We start from the raw sequence: 20,504 nt of genomic DNA, 5'->3' as shown, positions 1-20,504 counted from the left end.
CTGTTGCTGTTGTCAGTTGTTAAGTCATGTCCGACTCTTTGTGACCCCATGGACTGCAGCATGCCAGGTTCCCTGTCCTTCCGTATCTCCTGGAGTTTGTCTATTGAGTCCATGACACCATCCAACCATCTCATCCAGTCACCCCCTTCTCCTCCTGCCCTCAATCTTTCCTGGCATCAGAGTCTTTTCCACTGAGTTGGCTCTTTGCATCAGGTGGCCAAAGTATTGGAGCTTCAGCTTTAGCATCAGTCCTTCTAATGAATATTCAGGGCTGATTTCCTTTAGGATTGACTGGTTGGATCTCCTTGCAGTCCAAGGGACTCTCAAGAGTCTTCTCCAGCACCACAGTTCAAAAGCATCAATTCTTTGGCACTCAGCTTTCTTAATGATCCAACTTTCACATCCATACAAATAACTACCAGAAAAACAATAAAGTGGTGTCTCTGCTTTTTAATATGCTGCCTAGGCTTGTCACAGCTTTTCTTCCAAGGAGCAAGCATCTTTTAATTTCATGGCTGCAGTTACTGTCCACAGTGGTTTTGGAGTCCAAGAAAATAAAGTCTACCACTGTTTCCACTGTTTCCCCATCTATTTGCCATGAAGTAATGGGACCAGATGCCATGATCTGCCATGATCTTAGCTTTTTGAATGTTGTGTTTCAAGCCAGCTTTTTCACTCTTTCATTTTCATCAAGAGACTCTTTAGTTCCTCACTTTCCACCGTTAGGGTGGTGTCATCTGCATATCTGAGGTTACTGATATTTCTCCTGGCAATCTTGATTCCAGCTTGTGCTTCATCCAGCCCAGCATTTTGCATGATGTACTCTGCATAGAAGTTAAATAAGCAGGTGAGAATATACAAACTTGACGTACTCCTTTCCCAATTTTGAACCAGTCCATTGTTCCATGTTCGGTTCTAACTGTTGCTTCTTGACCTGCATACAGGTTTCTCAGGAGACAGGTAAGCTGGTCTGGTATTCCCACCTCTTCAAGAATTTTCCAGAATTTTTTGTGACCCACACAGTCAAAGGCTTTATGGGTAATCAGTGATGCCAACATTATACATTTCAGCCTTCTGTAATGATAATCTTGTAATTGTAACAATTATCTTTCTTGATAATTGTTATTCCTGAGTATTGAAATAATATTAACAAATCCTTAATTCCTTCATTTTATGATATAGCAGTTTCAGAAATTAAATTCTTGCCTAGACACATCATAGTATTCCAGTTTAAACTCATAGAGTCTTGGGCCTACCGCCTCAGTTAACCAATTCCTGAGTAGGATTCTAATCTATTCAAAATGAAAGCAGTTCAAATATAATGCAAAAGGCATTGGTCAGGGTTGTGTAAACAGCTTTGGTAGCAGCAGCAATACTGAAGATGTTAAAATAGTGAAGCCAGCACACACACAGCCTTAAATATTTTATGGAAATACTGTCCCTAAATCATTTCATTCTCACCAAGACCCTGACATTAGGTGTTAACATGATGCTTATTTGTTAAAGTGAGGAAATGGAAACTCAGGACTCTCATTGTTTACCGTCATCACGCTGCTGGAGAAGGTCCAAGCCCGGCCTGGAATCCTGTGTCCCGTTCCCCACGTTGCACACTGGCACCCGTATGGCCGCACCCTCCTCTCTCAGACCCGTGCACCTGTGCACAGCTGCAAGGCACTGAGAGGAGAGCCAGAGAGGGCAGGCGTTCAGGACGGAGCACGCCGTCCACACTGCCAGCTGGACCACAGGCCAACCAGCAGCAAACAGGACGGGAGAGACACCACCTCTTTCCAAAACGCCGACGCAGCCCTCCCCCTTGTTCTCAGCTCGCTGTGACTCACACAAAAACAATAATAAATGCAGCCAGAGTACAAGAGTCTCAGCTCCACATCCTGGAGCTGGTGCACCCTGCTCTGCTCACGGACCACTTCTTCTCCAGAGTGTTCCCTGACTCTGAGTGGCATCTTTCTTCCTGCTTCCCCAGCACTCTGTTCAGAGAGAGACTGTAATTTTTGTTCACACGCTTTCTCCCTGAATAGGCTGTGAGCATTTTGTCAGGGATAAATTCTGTCTTAGCCATCTTTAGGTCTCCATGGTCTGGCACAGTGTCCAGTGCTTGCAAAACTGTGATGAATATTTTCTGAGCAAATAGCATTTGTTACTCTGTGCTCTCATTCAACAAACATTTGTCAACAGCAAGAAACTGCATTTCTCATGAAAACTATTTCAAATGGTTCTGTTCCTGAGCAAAGCCCTGAGCAGTATTTAACTGCCTTTGCATGACCCCACCAAAAATTCGTCAATTTCACAATTAAGAGCGTATAGGAAAACTACCATTTTCCTTTGATAAAATAAAGATATAGGCTGTGAAATTCAGAATTTCTCTTTAGGCTGTTACACATTATTTGCCTTTGGAATTTGAAAGATAATTCTTATGGGTGTATTATATGGTGAGTAAAATTTGAGGTATCTAGGTAGGTACTCCAGAATCAATACTTAAGTGTTCTTTAAACTGGTGCCTCATATATTTATATAAATATGGACTATCTATGAAAATTATTCCTGGTAATGGATATAAGTTCATTAAGTTTCATGTCTTAATTTTGCAAATAGGATTACACTTTCAACAAAAAACTTTCAATAGTAATGGTAATAAAAATATTTTCCATGAAATAAGATCATATTTTACATAATACTTTTATGTTCCCCAAATTATTTTCATGACCATTCAATCACACATTTGATTCACCATAGCTTCAAAGTGATTTACCTGAACAAAAATACATTAAGAACAGATGGAACATCAAGCCTAGGTGAGAATCTCCACATTGACTGAAATTCAAATTATGCCTTTGATAAATGCCACTGTAATGGCAGTGTCAGAGCTGGCTACCTTTTGAGGACTATTGGAAAAAGCTTAGAGAAGAACATGAAGAATTATCAAAAAAAAAAAAGAGAGAGAGAGAAGGTCTTATAGTCTTATAGATTTTAAGTAAGTAGCATCTATATCATGTGATGTGGAGAAGTAGAGTAAGTTTCAGGTGTGCAGAAAGAAGCTGCATGATAACATGGTTTATCCGCCAGCCTCTAAGGGGGCCTTCCCTGTGGCTACAACTATTGTGAAGGGCAGACCCGTGCCGAATAATCTGGATTTCCCACCAGAGGGCAGAAGAGAGCAGGCCAGGGAACGCGTGCTCTCTCTTGTTTGCATCATTCATGACCCTTCAGTGTTCATTTCTGTCCTAAAATTTAAAGGAAACAAGGTGGTGGCGTTAAAATGTGATACTTCTCTTTCACTCTTTCCTCTTAAATAATAGTCCACTTGCTTGGATTATTATATCACCCTTCACTGGCACTCTAATCCTACCCTAACCTCTCCCTTCAGTGTATCCTCAGCACAAGGAGCAGAGCGATTTTGTTAAAATGCAAGTCGAACATTTTCAGTCCTCTGCTCAAAACTCTGCAACAAGTTTGGGATTAACAGATGCTCAAAACTACATATAAAAGAGAAAAACAACCGAGACCTACTATATACAACAGGGAACTATATTCACTATCTTCTAATCACCTATAATGAATTGAAAAGAATCTGAAAATGATCATCCAAAAGACGGGTCACTTTGCTATACACCTGAAACTAACATAATAGTGTAAATTATACTTGGACACAAATTAAAAAAAACTCCAAAGTCACTCACTAATGATTGAATGAACTCAAATTTTTATTTTTACCCATATCATTTATCTGGAACTTTTTCTAGTAAAAAAAAATTACTATATACATGCATATACATATGCAGTACATATAAAAATAAATATATAAGTGTGTGTGTGTTAGCTGTGTCCAACTCTTTGCAACATCATGGACTATAGCCCGCCAGGCTCCTCAGTCCATGGGATTCTGCAGGCAAGAATACTGGAGTGGGTAGCCATTTCCTTCTCCAGGGGATCTCCCCAACTCAGGGATCAAACCCGGGTCTCACACATTGCAGGCCAATTCTTTACTGTCTGAGTCACTAGGGAAGCCCTATATAAAAAATAAAATATAAATATATACAAATGCATGTATAACTACTTTGGGTTGATCCTTGTCTTACAGGCTTTGCAAAATAAGAATCAAAGATGTCATGTGACAACCCATTTAACTGTTTACATCAGTGTTCTCTCAAAGTGTGGTCCCCAAACCAGCAGCAGCAGCACCACGTAGGGGCTTGTTATAAATGCATGCTCTTAGACCTCACCTCGGATCTATTGAGCTGGAAGCTGTATTTTATTAAACTCTCCAGGTGAGTCTGTTACATGCTAAGATTTGAGAACCACTGAAACAGATTACAAATTCATTAAGCTGGAAATGGCAATTGAATATTTAATGCATTCTCATTTTCATATTAGAGATTTCAAGTTTTTTGTGGGTAAAATAAGTTTGAAAATATTCTGGCTGTGATAATATCAGCAAGTCTTCTTCCTAATGATGTGAACACCTGTTCTTCCCTTACCTGCCTTTAGTCCCTCATCCAGACTGGTCCTAATGTCTTACACCTGGTATTGCAATGCTTTCTAACTAGTCTCCATGTACTAACTAGTCTCCATGTATTAACTAATCTCCACATACTAAGACATTTTCTTGAATAAAAAAAATAAATTTTCATACATTTTTGTTTGTGAAATGAGATGCATCTTACAATCAATAAATACATTTATTACAGTGCTTTTTCTTATTTCCCCAAAGATTATTTTTATATCAAAGATCTATTTCACTTGAGGAACCAAGGTATTTTCCTATACTGCTTCGCTTCATCATGCATCCAACTGGCATTCCCCCTGCCCTCTCATCGCTCTATTTATCTCATACTGTAGGCATTTTTAACATGAAAAAAGTTTATTAGTCAACCGGGCTAATTCTAAGGAAGATGTCAATTTCAGAATGATCCACTGCAAACACTTGAACTAAGAGCATGTCACTAAGGTGAGGCTGTTAAGGTGGCCCCTACTCCAGTCAGACTGGTGTCCCCGTAAGAAGAGGAGACGAGGACACAGAGGTGCACAGAGGAAAGACCACAAGAGGCATTTCACATTTGGGATACATCCTTGACATCTTTTATGCCAAATTTAGACCACTTAAAGGAAACCTTACAATTCAATTAAAATGTAAAAGTAAAAAAAAAAAAAACACATACACTGTAAAACATAATTTTTCAAGCTATGTTTTTGCAATTATAAGGCTGTTGTAGAAAACTAATTTATATGGCTGAAACATTTGCCTTTATGTCTGTTCTTTTCAGTCACCATTCATGATATTGTACTAGGAGCAGGAAACAGGTGGTTTTCCAATGCGACTTTATAAACGGATGCAATCCCAAAAGCAGTCCTATAAAAATTTACTTCTCATTTTTATTCAAACACTAATAGAATTGATTTTGATGGTGAGCACACTGTAGTGTATACAAAAGTGGAAATATAATGCTGTGTGCCTGAAACATGTAGTGTTATAAGTCAGTTACCTCAATAAAAAATTAAAAATTTTAATAATTGAAATTCAATTGCTGTAACTCAAAAGAATGGACATGATAATATGGAATATGAACAAAGGGTTTTTCATGAGGTAGTACTGTTTTATGAGCTACTTTAGTATGCCTGTAATTTTTAGCATATTAGATAATTTAAAGATACTGAACAAAATAATTTTCCATGGGACACGTGTTCTACCATCGTAAAGTATGCATAAAGTAATAGAGAAAGTAAAATCTAGTTTAATATCTATTTACACCAGTTTTGTTACTAGGAAGAGTACCCAGAAACAAGGAAGAATTAATTAGAACAATTCACTAACAGTTTATTATTTCACCATGATTCACTGTGCTGAGTACTCCTCTTTTTAATTCACTAACTTAGTATAATAAATACTCCCAAAGCATTGATGAATTGAAGAATAAACAGAAAACATGACTTCTGTTCTTTCAGAACTAACACTTTAGTGGGAGGAGACAAAAACACAGATAATCTGAAGAAGAGGACAGAATATAGGGAGTTCTTTAATAGAGACGCAAACTACTATGGAAGTAATAACTAATCATAGTTACTTGGTGGCTCCGATGGTGAAGAAGCCACCTGCAATGTGGAGACCCGGGTGCATCCCCAGGTGGGGAAGACCCCCTGCAGAAGGGGACTGCAGTATTCCTGTGTTTCCCTGGCGGCTCAGATGAAAAAGAATCAGCCTGCAATGCAGGAGACCTGGGTTCAATCCCTGGGTGGGGAAGATCTCCTGGAGAAGGAAATGGCAACCCACTCCAGTATTCTTGCCTGGAGAATCCCACGGACAGAGGAACCTGGTGGGCTACAGTCCACGGGGTCACAAAGAGTTGGACAGGATTGAGTGACTGAGCAGGCAGGAGCCTTATAATGAATGAGCTACTTGTTACTGTTACTAAATCAACATCAGCAGAAACTTTGTGAATAGATATATGGGTTTATTATTTGCTGTTTCCATGAGATTCAGCAAGAAGTGGCTTTTTAAAATAATAAAATCATGACTTATCTCAAAGGCCATTCTCCGTCAGCCTTGCTGTCCTTGGTGTGTTTATCACACTCCGACACCCTGCGTCCATCCGTGGCCAGCCCCCACCAGGCCGCCCCACGCCCCTGGGAGGAAGGGCGTCTGCTCTGATGGGGAGACTGGACTGCCTTGACCCCGAAGCCCAGGTCCCAGACGCCCTTTAAGTCTAGACTGCATCTACAATAACAACAGCGACAAACGCTCAAGCTGGGTGGATTTTGAGTAGTTTAGGAGGCCCCCTATCTGCTGATGAGCTCCTGTCAAGGCCATGTTCAGAAGCAGTTGGATGGGCCATTCAAGGTCTCTTCTGCTTCCATCACATTAAGCAGAGGGCTAGGTTCCCCGCCCCGGACTGGACCCCCACTTACCAGAGAACCCGCGCGGGCAGAGGCAGGTGTACCGTCCGATTTCATTGAGGCACGTGGCCGCGTTCCGGCAGGGCTCCGACACACACTCGTCCACTTCCACGTCGCAGTGCCGGCCTTGATAGCCCGGGACACAGAAGCAGGAGTAGCCGTCGCCTCTGTCCTGGCACACGGCGCCGTGCAGGCAGGGGCTGGACGCGCACTCGTCGAGGTCCAGCTCGCAGAACCTTCCCGCATAGCCAGCGGGGCAGACGCACACAGGGGGCCCGGGGTCCTGGTGGCAGACGCCCCCGTGCAGGCAGGAGCGGGGCCCGCAGGGGCCAGCGGCGGTGTCGCAGCCGGCCCCGCTGTGCCCGGGAGGACATCTGCACCGAGAGCGCCTCTCCCCCGGGACGCGGGCGCACGTGGCGTGTCCAGGACAGGGGCTGGAGAGGCAGGGGTCCTCCTCCTCCCCACAGTCTTTGTCCCCGTGAACGGCTGTGTCTGAACAACGGCAACTCTTGTCTTTTGAGAAATCCTTGCACGTAGAATTCTTTTGGCAAGAATCGGAGAGGCACTTGGTGTCATTTTTATTGCAAAAGGAACCTGCAAGGAAAAACATCAGATGAAGCATGCAAACAAATGGTGGATGATAAAATTAAAGAACGTCCTTACTTCCGCTCTTCATGCACCTCAAATGAACTCATTAATAGAATGCAAACTTGACTGCATTCTAGCAATGAATTTGTCAAATGATGTCTAATAATGAGCTCTGTCATAATGATGATTTGTCATTTTTTTTCATATAGCTGCTAGTAAGAAACAAAAATGACTGGCTTCAGATTCTTTGCTTCTCTTGCATTTTCCTTTTCTCAGGTAGAAGTGCTGTTGAGGGATGGGGTGAATTGTTAAATTGCCCCATAAACCCTAAATTTTGAAATTCACATTCTTTCATGGAGGATTTTGGGGTATCCTGGGAGATGAGATACAAAATTGTCTCTGAATATACTGTCTAACTGAAATTAATATTTGAATGAACACAACACTTTGGCTTATGACTGCTTTATTACAATCATCATGTGTGGTCTAAAAAGAAAAGCATAGAAGAATGAAAATATAAAATTAAACACCAACTATTTGCTGAAGGTTTACTCTGTGTACCAAGCATGTCAGGTGTTTTGCATATATTATTCATAATCGTCCCAGCAACAAATATTATGTGCGTCATACAGATGACAGGTTAAGTCCCACCAAAAGGAAGCAAATGTAAAGTGTATGGACTTCCAAATTTCTGAAAGCTTCTCTGTTCTAGGGAAACATTTTTGAAATTCTCATTGGAATGATGACCAGCAAGAAAGCAATACTTCCGTGATTTTTTTCCCAAATTCACTGGATATCTACATGTGTATAATTTTCCCCTGAATCTACACATATTATGATCACAGCATTGTTATCTTCTTAATTATGTATATTGAGAAGCTGTTTGATTTGGCAACTCAACCACATCAGATCCAAAACACTATCCTTTGTGTATGGATTTATCTAGTACACCATTCTCTTATTTTTACTTCCAGTCTCACAATATCCCTAATATAACAGTGGGTAATGGTCTAGGCTTATAATTTTAAAAATTATGAAATGAATAGTCTGCTCTTAGGAGACATAAATCAACTACTGTCAGAAGAAAGTAGCATGAAAACTTTGAGAAATATGTAAAAGTGGTAAATCTCTTCCTGCAAAAGGAGAATTGGTTCTCTTTAATGTGGTCTGGTCACCGAGACTGTGATGGGAAGATGGAAAGCTAGCGATTGACTGGTTCATCACACAAGAGTGAGGGTTTTCACAGTTCTCTTGCTTGGAGCCTTTCTGGCAGCTGAAAGTTCCCCTCCAGTGCCTGTGCACAGAAGGTTAACATATGCTTATGTGTTATCAGGAGGGTTGATCTGAGAGCAGACCTTTTCTAGTCCCTGTGGAAAAACTCAACCAATCATCCTTTTCCCATAGTTGTTTTTTTTCAAGCACTGGCTTTCCAATCACATCGTCAAATGTATGACTGGCTTCTAGCTGTTCATGTCTTAGCCACAATGTCACTTTCTGAGAAAAGCTTTCTCTGAACCCCTTTTGTAAACCTTTATCATGTTTTACTTTCTCATATATATGTGAAGTGTGCTTATTTCTCTGTGCACATGTTTGTTTTCTGTTTTCCTCATTGCAGTTCTAGCTCCACTAAGGAAAGGGGAAGACCTTGTCTCTGGTGTTTTCTGGGTTTGTAACATTACCTGTCATATAGTATCTGCTCAGTGCATACCTACTGGAATAGAGTGGAGAGATGTCACAACAGAACATGGGAGGAAGGGTGCTGTGTGATCACAGGGTCCAGGGCAAGCCTGCCAGGAAAGCCTCACTGGAGAAAAGGTACTGGAGATGTCTTTTAATTTATTAATAATTGGATGACAGTTGGTTTGCAATGCTGTGTTGGCTTTTGCTGTACAATAATGTGAATCAACCATGGTGGTGGTGGTGGTTTAGTCACTAAGTCGTGTCCGACTCTTGAGACCCCATGGACTATAGCCTGCCAGATTCCTCTGTCCGTGGGATTCTCCAGGCAAGAATACTGGAGTGGGTTGCCATAAGTATACATATATCTGAGATGTCTTTTTAAATGAATGCAAGTGAAGGAATGGCATTATTTTCAGAAGAAAAAAAGAAAAAGCATGAGAGATATGGGCATTGCTCTGCCAATCGTATGAAAAGCATGAAAGTATGGGAAGGCAGAGGTCTGAGAAGGGGGCAGAGGGCAGAGGATAGGGAGGAAAATGAAGAGATATTCAAAAGTTCTAACATGTATAGTACTTAGAGTTCCTGTGTCCAAACTAAAAAAAAAGGAGAAATAAATATTGCAACTCTGCTCTCTGAACTCACACCGTCCTAGGCATATGATGAAATTACGTTTTCAATCTTGCTTTGTTTTGTTGCATTTTGTTAGTGGTAATAATGATGGTTTTCCCCTTCCTTCAGAAATCAAGTATCTTGGAATAACAGTGGAAAGTAAGAGAGGAAAAAAGTGAAAGTGAACTGTAGCATAGTTCCTAAGAGATACTTTGAAGAGGTACAGTATTATTTACAGGCATACTGTGATAAGTCAAAGATGTATATTGTAAACTCTAGGGCAAGCATTAGCAAATTGTAGCCTGTGAGTCAAATCTGACCTGCCATCTGTCTTATAAATAAAGTTTAATTGGAGCACAAAAAAATCAAGTATCTTGGAACTTCCCTGGTAGTCCAGCAGTTAAAACAGCCTTCTAATGCAGAGGGTGTGGGTTCAATCCCTGGTCAGGGAGCTGAGATCCCACACGCTTCACAACCAAAAAACATTAAAAAAAAAAAAAAAGAAAAACAGAAGCAATATTGTAACAAATTCAATAAAGACTTTAAAAATGGTCCACATCAAAAAAAAAGTCTAAAAATGAAGTATTTTCATTTAAGCCATTAATTGAAGCATTTGTATAGAAAAACACATAGCAAAAGGAAATTAGCATTTATATCTTAGGCCCTTACGGTGCAATTTTAAAAGTAAACTTCTAACAGCATTTGTGCAAAGCATTTTACAGATGGAAAACTGAGTTTTATAGGGAATGAGCTATTTTTACAGGGTCATAGAGAAGGGGGATTTGAACCTCTGATTTGTCTGATTCCAAAGTTCATTTCATTTTCCTGCATTATTTTAGAAGTTAGGATCCTTCTGGGTGGAGTTTCCTGCTTAACCATGGTGATATCCACCTAAGTGTTTACTTCTGCTGCTTCTAAACCCCATGAAAAGCCTAGTGAAAGTGATAGTTGCTCAGCCGTGTCTGATTCTTCGCAGCCCCGTGGACCCTGCCAGGCTCCTCTGTCCATGGAAACTTCCAGGCAAGAATACTGGAGTGGGTTGTCATTCCCTTCTCCAGGGGATCTTCTCGACCCAGGGACTGAACCCAGGTTTCCTGCCCTGCGTGCAGATTCTTTACCATCTGGGCCATCAGGAAAGCCTGTATGGCTTAAAACAGTATGGCGACTCAATGGAGAAGGAAATAGCAACCCACTCCAGTGTTCTTGCCTGGAAGTTTCCCTGGACAGAGGAGCCTGGCGGGCTACAGTCCATGGGGTCTCAAAGAGGTGGACAGGACTGAGCACATGCATAGCTGCTCGCCCACTCAAATGACTAAATGACAAAGATTGACAATACCAAGTGCTAATGGGCACCTGGAGAAAACAAAACTCTCCTTCACGCCCCCTTTATTATAACTGATCTTTCTTGTCTGTGTGTTAATAATTGTATTCATCTTTCAAATAATGAACTTTGATTTTGTAGTTTGTCTATACTATCTTGGTTTCTTGGTTTTCTGTCCTACAGATTTCTACTTTTACCTTTTTTTTTTCCCCCCTTAATTTTACTTTCTTTTTAACTTGCAATTTACTTTTTTGGATTTCTTCTAATTTATTAATAAGATAATTTTTTCTTTAAAAGTACAGCTTTGCTGTGTTTCTCACAATTGCTTTTTATTATATTAAAATGTTTTCTAATTTCCATTGTGAGTTATTCTTTGCCATATTAAAAATCTGAAAGAATTAATTAGATCAAGTTTGTTAACTGTTATTTAGATCTTCTATAGCATTATTCACTGTTTTCTACTTTTTCTCTCTGCTGAGGTTGATGCATTAAAACCTCCCATAGTGATTAGATATTGGGCTTCCCTGGTGCCTCAGCTGGTAAACAATCCGCCTGCAATGCAGGAGACCTGAGTTCAATGTCTAGGTTGGGAAGATCCCTTGGAGAAGGGAAAGGCTACCCACTCCAGTATTCTGGCCTGGAGAATTCCATGGACTGTATAGGCCATGGGGTTGCGAAGAGTTGGATACGACTGAGTGACTTTCACTTTCTTTCCATTTTCATAGTGATTATAAATTTTCTCTATTTCTCCTTTTCGTTCTGACAATTTTCACTTTTATATTCTGAAGCAATGTTCTTATGTTCATAGAAATTCAGAATAGCTACATCGTGCTGTTGGTTTGATCCCAATATATTTTCAAAAAATCCTCTTTTGTCTTCAGAAAGGCACCGTAACTTAAAAGACTACTTTGCTATATCAGTTACTTATCACATACATTGCCAGTGGAAATTCAAAATAGTGTAGGAATTTTGAAAAACATTTTTGAAGTGTGTTATAAATTTAAACATACATTTACCAAATGACCCAGCAATCCCACACCTAGGCATTTCCCCCAAGAGAAATGAAATCATAACGCCCATACAAAAAATTGCTTGAAAAAGAAAACAATTTTACTCATAATGACCAACACCAGAAAGAGCTAAATGTTCATCAACTGGTAAATAAATTTTAATATATCATATATTGGACCACTACTCAGCGAATTACTGATCCACAGAACAACATGAAGGAATCTCCAGAGTATTATGCTAAGTGAAAGAAGCCAGACCAAAGACAGCGTGCTGCATGATTCCACTTTCATGATGTTCTAGAGAAGAAGTAATCATATCATTGGACACAGTTCAGTGGTCACTGGGGAACGGAACTGGTGAAGGGCCTTAATGCAGAGGATCATAAAGAAATATTCATGGACATATTCTATATCATGAGTGTGCTTCTAGTTACTAATTGTATGCATTTGCCACTTAAGAGTGGTGAGTTTTCTCATACTGTATGCAAATTATACCTCAATAAATCAGACCCACCCCAAATCCTAAAATAATACAGAAAGGAATAAATCACCATAAACTTTCAAGAGCCAGGACAGAGGTTGAGGGAGTAGACAGCCATAAACACACACACACACTGGAAGCTGGACTGCAGGGGGTGAGAAGTACCAGACTTAGGAAGCCAAAGAAAGCTGACACCAAGCCAGAAGTGGGAGAGCCCGGAACCAGCTGATGCCACAGAATTCCCGACAGGTTCAGGAATTACATGTGTCATGCACTTCTGAAATGATCATGCAAGTGGAGCTGAGAAAAGGAAGGTTGTTTGGGAAACTGGTTGAGAGCAGTTAGATGCTCTTGTTCTCTCTCTCACCCTAGGAAACTGCATGTGTTTCCCCCACGAAGGCAGATTCAGACACACGGGTGATGTGGGTGGGGCTGAATCTGGTTTGTGGAAGAATTAAGTGGGTGTCTATGCAGAATTCTGAGACACCCCCCAGCCTCATTTTCAATTCATTTCTAACAATGCCAGGAGCCAGATGTATACTCCAAGCAGGAAAGGGAATTATTTCTCTTGACAAGCCTGAGTGAAAATACTTTCAGATACTGATGCAGAATGTTACTTATTGAAATGACCCAGTTGGACCACTCTAGAATAAATCCTAATAAGCTGTAAAGCCTAGCACATAAAGAAAGATCTTTCAAACAGCTTTAATAAGAACTACTATATGGAATGTACGTAAGCATATAGGGCATGCATACGTGCTCAGTAGAGAGTTATTTTTTAATTATACTTTAAATTATACTTCAATTATACTCTAAAAAACAATGATAAATGAGTGTTTTTGAATCTATTAATCAGCTTAAGAAACAATAGTACTTCCTTCTAATGTATGAACAGATTGCATGAGATTTTCAGACATTTGAGGAAAATCTCCAACTAAGATCAAACACAAAGACAAAAACACACATTGTTTTAAAGAAATGTAACTTGGAAGAGACAGAGACAGTGTAGGGAGAAAAGCAAAATTTATGTAAACTTGAGAATTATTATTTTCAAAGAGTCAGAAAGGAAATGAGTAGAAGGGTTATAAAAATAAACTTCCAGAAAACAAGAAATTAAAAATGTGAGTCTCAGACATTTAAAAATTCAGCTGAGTGATTGAAAGTTGGGAAGAATCTCCCCCATCTCACCCCCACAAAAGAGTTTTACCAAGAGACTGGAAACAGGAGGTAGAAGAAAAAGGGACCTAGAGGAACAGTCAAGGAGGAATTTCAAAATGAGACACCAGAGAAAACGGGGAGGACATGAGGGGTCAAGGAGAAGAGGAGGACGGAGCTTAAAGTTATGTCAGGATATGCAGAATTCCAAGCGATCGTGCGAGCAGCTAAAACCGAAGAATAAGGCCTAGCCTATTATTTTAAAACATACAAATGAAAACCACAAGAAATATCTAGAAGAGTTTCAAGTGGTTGCTTCCAGTTGCACGCTGAGAGTGAGAAGCTGGAATTGAAGGGGAGGTGGTAAGAAGTGTATTGTTATCCCCTTATAACCCTTAGTGATTTTTAAAGTGTGGCTGAATAAATGTAATAAAAATATTTTTCAAAGCCAAACAGGAACAGTTATAACACAGACACACACACACTCATTGGCCTGCTTACCTGAGCACTCTAGGTTCTGTTTTCCGTGCTGCTGCAGGACCAGATGGTCCATCAAGCACATCCCTTTACTGGGTCTTCTCTGGGGGTCACGTTGTCATTGGCACCATTTGCTGCCTGGGTGTATGGGTTGCCCTAGGTGAGATGCAAATAGGCCCTCTTAGAAATGCAGCCTGTGTGTGAGTGTGTGTGTGTGTGTGTGTGTGCGCGTGCGAGTGTGTGTGCTCAGTCTCTCAGTCATATCTGACTCTCCGCGACCCCATGGACTGTAGCTCACCAGGCTCCTTGGTCCATGGGATTCTCTAGGCAAGAATACTGGAGTGAGTTGCCACTTCCTCCTTCACGGGATCTTACCGACCCAGGGATCGAACCCAAATCTCCTGCATTGGCAGCTGGGTTCTTTACCAATGAGCTACCTGAGAAGCCCACAGACTGTGACCTAAGCATTGTTTTTTTTTTTTAAGATTTTTTAATGTGGACCATTTTTAAAGTCTTTATTGAACTTGTTACAATATTGCTTCTGTTTTACAGTTTTTGTTTTTTTGACCACAAGGCATGTGGGATCTTGGCTCCCTGGCCAGTGGTTGAACCCGTACCTCCTATATTGGAAGGCAAAATTTTAACCACTGGACCTCTTAATACGAAAGGCAAAGTCTTAACCACTAGCCTAGGCGTTATTAATTGACTGTACTAAACTGACTGTACTGACTGTACTAAACAAGCAAAGAGCATAGCCTGTCAAAAAGAAAATAAGTTTTTTCAAATATAGAAAGGAACTGCAATTTACTGCCTTAGTAAAAACAACAAATTAAATAGCCAACTAAGAAAATGAAAGCGGAATATGCAGAGACAAATGATGGGAGTGTCACGATGTAAGGGTTATGATTGTTCTACTTTTGTACACCTGAATTGGAAAAGAATCCATCGTGTATACATTACTCCAGTGTACCACGTACACTGTGTGTACACTCAGTGAACAATGAAATAATTCTCATAATGATAATACCTTTAGAACAAGAGTGAAATGGACACACACAGGAAAACTTTGCAGGAGGAGGATGCTGTTCCCAACCTTCATGTGAGCCTTGGTCACCGTGTGAAAACCTTACTGCACGTGAAGTGTCACGGCTATCCTCAGACCACTTTAGAGGCTGCCCAGCTGTTTTCTTGCAGTAAAGTTTGCCATCTACTGGATATTGTAAGAAGTTCCAGAATAATGGAGTTCGGACTTTTCCTTTTTTCTTAAGTGCGGCTGAACTCCTCCAAGGAAGATGCCATGAGCAATCCCAACACACAGAACTGCAGCGAGGAGCAGCTCAGTGTGAGGAAGGGAGGAGACCTCAAGCCCAGCCACTCAGCCCCCAGACTTTCTGGGGACACCTGCGGGGAGCCCAAGGGGCTGAAGAGCAATCTGAAATCGCTGTTCAGGGGAAAAGGAACTGTTTCGGAGAGTTTCTGTAATTCTTTTGTATTTGCTATTTTGGTATTGCTAGGGCTAAAATAAATGCATATATTTTAATACAAATATACATTTATATAAGTATATATGCAAACATATGTATATTTGCTAAGAAATAAAAAGTAACTTGACCAGTTTTAAAGACTATAAGCACACAAACATTAGTATTTACTTATGTGTGGGTGTTTTTATTTTCTAATAATTTGATTTATTTGGAAAACAGCCATATGGGTAATTTAGCTTAGTTATAAGAATATATTTATTTGGGTACCACAAGGTGATTTCAGGGAAAAGCATTTTAACATCTCTAAGATTACTCAGCATGTGTGCATGCTAAGTCGCTTTAGTTGTGTCCGACTCGGTGACCCTAGACTGTAGCCCGCCAGGCTCCTCTATCCATGGGATTCTCCAGGCAAGAATACTGAAGTGGGTTGCCATGCCCTCCTCCATGGGATCTTCCCAATTTATTCCTTTGTCCTTGATGGCTTTAATACACCTATCTCTGAAACAGAAATGTAATTCTCAGATTTAAAAATCATCAGTCAAGAATCTAAAAATTTTATCAACTTTTTATTAGCAATGGTTTTGGCAGTATTTAGACCGGCTGACCATAGTAGATGAGCCAGTGTGTGTGTGTGTGTGTGTGTGTGTTGGATGACAAGCAAAGCCTGTGAAGTGAGACACGCTCTGTCGGGCCTGGCTCTGGCATGCACAGCCTCTGTTTCCTCAGCTACAGAGAAGGAGAAACAGTAGAATCCACTTCTTAGGGTTTTTGTGATAACTAAAGTCACTAGATTTAATGCTTGGCAGACACACAGTAAATGGTCAGTAAATGTTAGCTCTTATTGTTATATACGATGCTTAGAGATTGTTTGGGAAAAAGTTACTGGATTAATAGAAAATGGAGCAGTAACAATAATAACCAAAAAAGTGTCATTTACTAACACAGTGTCACTGCAGGAGTTTTATTTGAGGAAACTTAACAGAGACCCGGAGAAAGCAATGGCAACCCACTCCAGTACTCTTGCCTGGAGAATCCCAGGGACAGCGGAGCCTGGTAGGCTGCCGTCTATGGGGTCGCACAGAGTCGGACACGACAGCAGCAGCAGCAGCAGCATCAACAGAGACCGGAGAAGGAAATGGCAACCCACTCCAATACTCTTGCCTGGAAAGTCCCAGGGACGGAAGAGCCTAGCGGGCTGCAGTCCATGGGGTCGTGAAGAGTCGGATATGACTGAGTGACTTCACTTTCTTTCTTTCTATAGTTCCTTTTGGAGAAGGAAATGGCAACCCACTCCAGTGTTCTTGCCTGGACAATCCCATGCACGGAGGGGCCTGGTGGGCTACAGTCTATGGGGTTGCACAGAGTCGGACACAATTAAGCAACTAACATACACACACAACAGAGACCCAAGTGCACACGTACACAGCGAGACTACCAATGGGCTGATCCAACACGCAAAGACACCTTTCCCATCAAGTACATGCCATACATGCAACACTACGTATAAAGGAGGTAACCAATGAGGCCAAACACTCAGTGCTCTGTGGGGGCCTAAATGGGAAGGAAATCCAAACAAGAGAATATATATATATATATATATATAGAGAGAGAGAGAGAGAGAGAGATGATTTACCTCACTATACAGCAGAAAATAACACACGTTGTGAAAAACTACACTCCAATAAAAATTAAATAAAGCACCTGGACTCGGTCAGGATCAAACCAAGATAAATGAGGTTTAGACTGAGAGAATAACCTGCTCTCACACAAGAACATCTTCACTATCTCACTGTATATTTCGAGTGCCGTTTAAATTCGGGGCTCAGAGAAAGGCTCGCGAATTGAGAGCTGTGATGAGGGTTTTCTGTTCAGAGGATCTGCTGTGTGTTCCCAGTGCCTATTCTGTGAGTTTTCATAGTCAAAGCCAAGATCGTACCTTAAAGATGTCCCTTCTTGTATAAACTCGGCATGTGTACAAGTCCACCTGCATTTATTTGTAGGGGTAACAACTGACCCTTGTTTCTGTTTTTTATTTAAAGGCTCTCTTATTACAGCTCTTCTTGGTCTTTTCCTAGGATTTCCTAACTGAACTCCCCCCATTAGCACTCTCATTTTTGAGGTGAGTCCTCATTTTCATTTACTCTAAGAATCGAGTCTGTTAGCAGAAGTGAAGGAAGGAAGGTAGGAGGGACTAGTGTTATTACTCATATCTGGGTTAAATTAGCAGTCCAAAATAGGCCTCACCTTTAAGGAGGGCACTCACGTGCACTCCCACAATTACACACCAAGTGTCCTCTGCTCACTGCCCTGCGGCAGGTACTTCACTGCGTTTTCTCCTCAAGCCACTGAGACCTGGCCGGGGCCCGGGGAAAGTGCTGCCTGGGATGGGAGTAAGGGCGTGCCGGCTGCGGACAGGCGCTTCTTTAACACGCTAAGGGACAGGCTTTGCCGCCGCTGCTGCTGTTCAGTCCCCAAGTCATGTCCGACCCTTTGCAACTCCATGGATGGCAGCACGCCAGGCCTCCCTTTAAAGATACAGGCACAGGCTTTAAAGATATATTATTTCTACTTTTAATGTACATTTAACCTAATTTCACCTAAATAAAAATGAAAGATGAATTGAGGAATTGTGAACATAAGTTCAATTTTCCCAGCAACATCTACTGAATAGTTTCTGATACCCTGTCATGTCAAAGATCTTTTCTTAAGAAGAATAAGTAAACATTTGTTAGTGAATTGCTTTCATTTGTACTTTTGTTTTTATTAAAATAACAACAAAGTCTACTGTCTTTATAGAGACATTTTGCTTATATCCTTGGTATTTTTAGAAGTTAATATAGATTTCTATATTAAACCAGATCTCAAAAGCCACTGTTGATTTCTATAATTGGAACAACCATTGACTTGATAAAGAGGACTTAATTCAGCTGATGCTGGGAAAGACTGAAGGCAAGAAGAGAAGGGTATGACAGAGGATGAGATGGTTGGATGGGATGAGTTTGAGCAAGCTCCAGGAGTTGGTGATGGACAGGGAAGCCTGGCGTGCTGCAGTCCATGGGGTGGCAAAGAGTCAGATATGACTGAGCAACTGAACTGAACTCAGCTGTCAAAAGAAAACATTTTTATTCAGATTTTATTGTCTCTTCCTTATTCAGAAATATGGTAAATTGGATGGACCCTGTCATTTTGGTGAACCATCTAACAATTTCAGTCATGTTGCTGTGGTTTAGCTGCTCAGTCCTATCTGACTCTTGCAACCCCATGGACTGTAGCCCACCAGGTTCCTCTGTCCATAGGATTCTCCAGGCAAGAATACTGGAGTGGGTTGCCATTTCCTTCCCCAGGGGATCTTCCCCACCCAGGGATCGAACCCCTGTCTCCTGCATTGTAGGCAGGTTCTCTACTGCTGAGCCACCAGGAGAGCTCATTTTAATAACAGTTTGTATTTCAAATAGCAAATATTTGGGATTTGGGGGTTTCAAATTATCCACAATAACTTGCCTTTAGAATGAAATAGGTTATAAACAATGCTAGAGACAGAGGAGAAATTTCCAGATCAAAGAATTCCACATCAGGGAAGGGGCTGGTTGAATTTTCTTGAGCCTGGCTTTCTGCAGAGACTGAACTTTAATTCCAGGATTGGGACTACGGTGGGGGGTGGGGAAGGGACGTGGCAGGAGATGCATCTTTATTCGGGAAGTAGCCAAAATGGCCCACACGTGGTGGGTAATCAATAGGAATCTTGAATAATGGATGAATGAGCAAGAAAACCTGGATTCCCGTTTAAGCCTGGCTGTGAAGCTCTCACTCTCACCTCTTTCGATAAAATCAAGTGGAGCAAATCATAGGGTAAATTGCTCACTTTGATATACATGATGAGAGGATCACATGGGACAGTTCAAGAAGTAGATGCGCCCTTTAAGACGTTTCTTTTCTCTGCATTCCTGTAGCCTCTAAAAAACTAGGCATTCTCTCTCTCCTACCTAGCTATCTCTATAGACAGGTTTTAAATTCTAAATTGAGGCAAATTGACTGTAATGGCAAAAGCACAATTGTGTGGTAAGACAGACAGAGGTTTAAATTTTGGTTCTGCTGTTTCCCATACCTGTGGTCTTAGGATGCGTGTCATTAGCCTGCCTCCTCATTTCTGAGGGAGACACAGACCCGCAGAGCAAGGGCTTTGGAACCTGGGTGTAAACCCTGACGCTGCCACTTACAGACAGTATGAGTTGTATTAAGACACTTAACACCTCTGTGCCTTAGCTCTCATTTTTATAAAAGTGATGCCCACCCCACAGTTTTATTGGTGATATTTAGTTAATACACATAAAATGCCCAGCAGTACTTGTAAGAGCGAGAGTGTTGTCAGCCCATTCATATTGTTGTTATTATCATGAGAGGTAAAAAGGATAACATACATAAAGTTCTTTATAAAAATTATAATAAAGTAATTATCTACTCAGTATTATTTGTTTTTCCTTTCAGTGCAGAGTTCAAAGCATAGATGCCTTGGTCCCCTTCTACTGACAAGCACAATGCCACCACATGGCGAGTGCCTGGTAAGTGCTTGCATGCTTAATAAATGAGTCAGTGCAAGGAAAATGAGAGTGTATGTCTATCCTGGAAAGAGTTGTTAGTTTCTGAGTTCTGGGAAGTACAAGTGTACTGTCATCACACATCCCTGAGGACCTTTCCTTGCGATCAGGAGGGAGCTAACCCAACTGCAAATTTAGCGCCCTTAGCTCACAGGCAAACTCTGCAGCACGACTCCCTGCTGAGCAGACTGCACTAGA

At 41.0% G+C, this 20,504-nt stretch overlaps 1 protein-coding gene across 1 annotated transcript in view; it reads right to left on the bottom strand.

Annotated features, from left to right (window-relative positions):
* CRB1 (crumbs cell polarity complex component 1) overlaps nt 1–20,504 on the bottom strand; it is a 214,334-nt gene that overhangs the window by 144,322 nt on the left and 49,508 nt on the right. Inside the window, exon 2 of the mRNA XM_027565772.1 lies at nt 6,919–7,500. Coding sequence (XP_027421573.1) covers nt 6,919–7,500 — 582 coding nt within the window. The remainder of the gene's footprint in view (nt 1–6,918; nt 7,501–20,504) is intronic.

The sequence above is a fragment of the Bos indicus x Bos taurus genome, chromosome 16 (genome assembly GCF_003369695.1).
Source record: "Bos indicus x Bos taurus breed Angus x Brahman F1 hybrid chromosome 16, Bos_hybrid_MaternalHap_v2.0, whole genome shotgun sequence".
NCBI lineage: Eukaryota > Metazoa > Chordata > Mammalia > Artiodactyla > Bovidae > Bos > Bos indicus x Bos taurus.
Note: the sequence above shows the minus strand (reverse complement) of the source record. Positions and strands in the feature narration are given on the sequence as shown.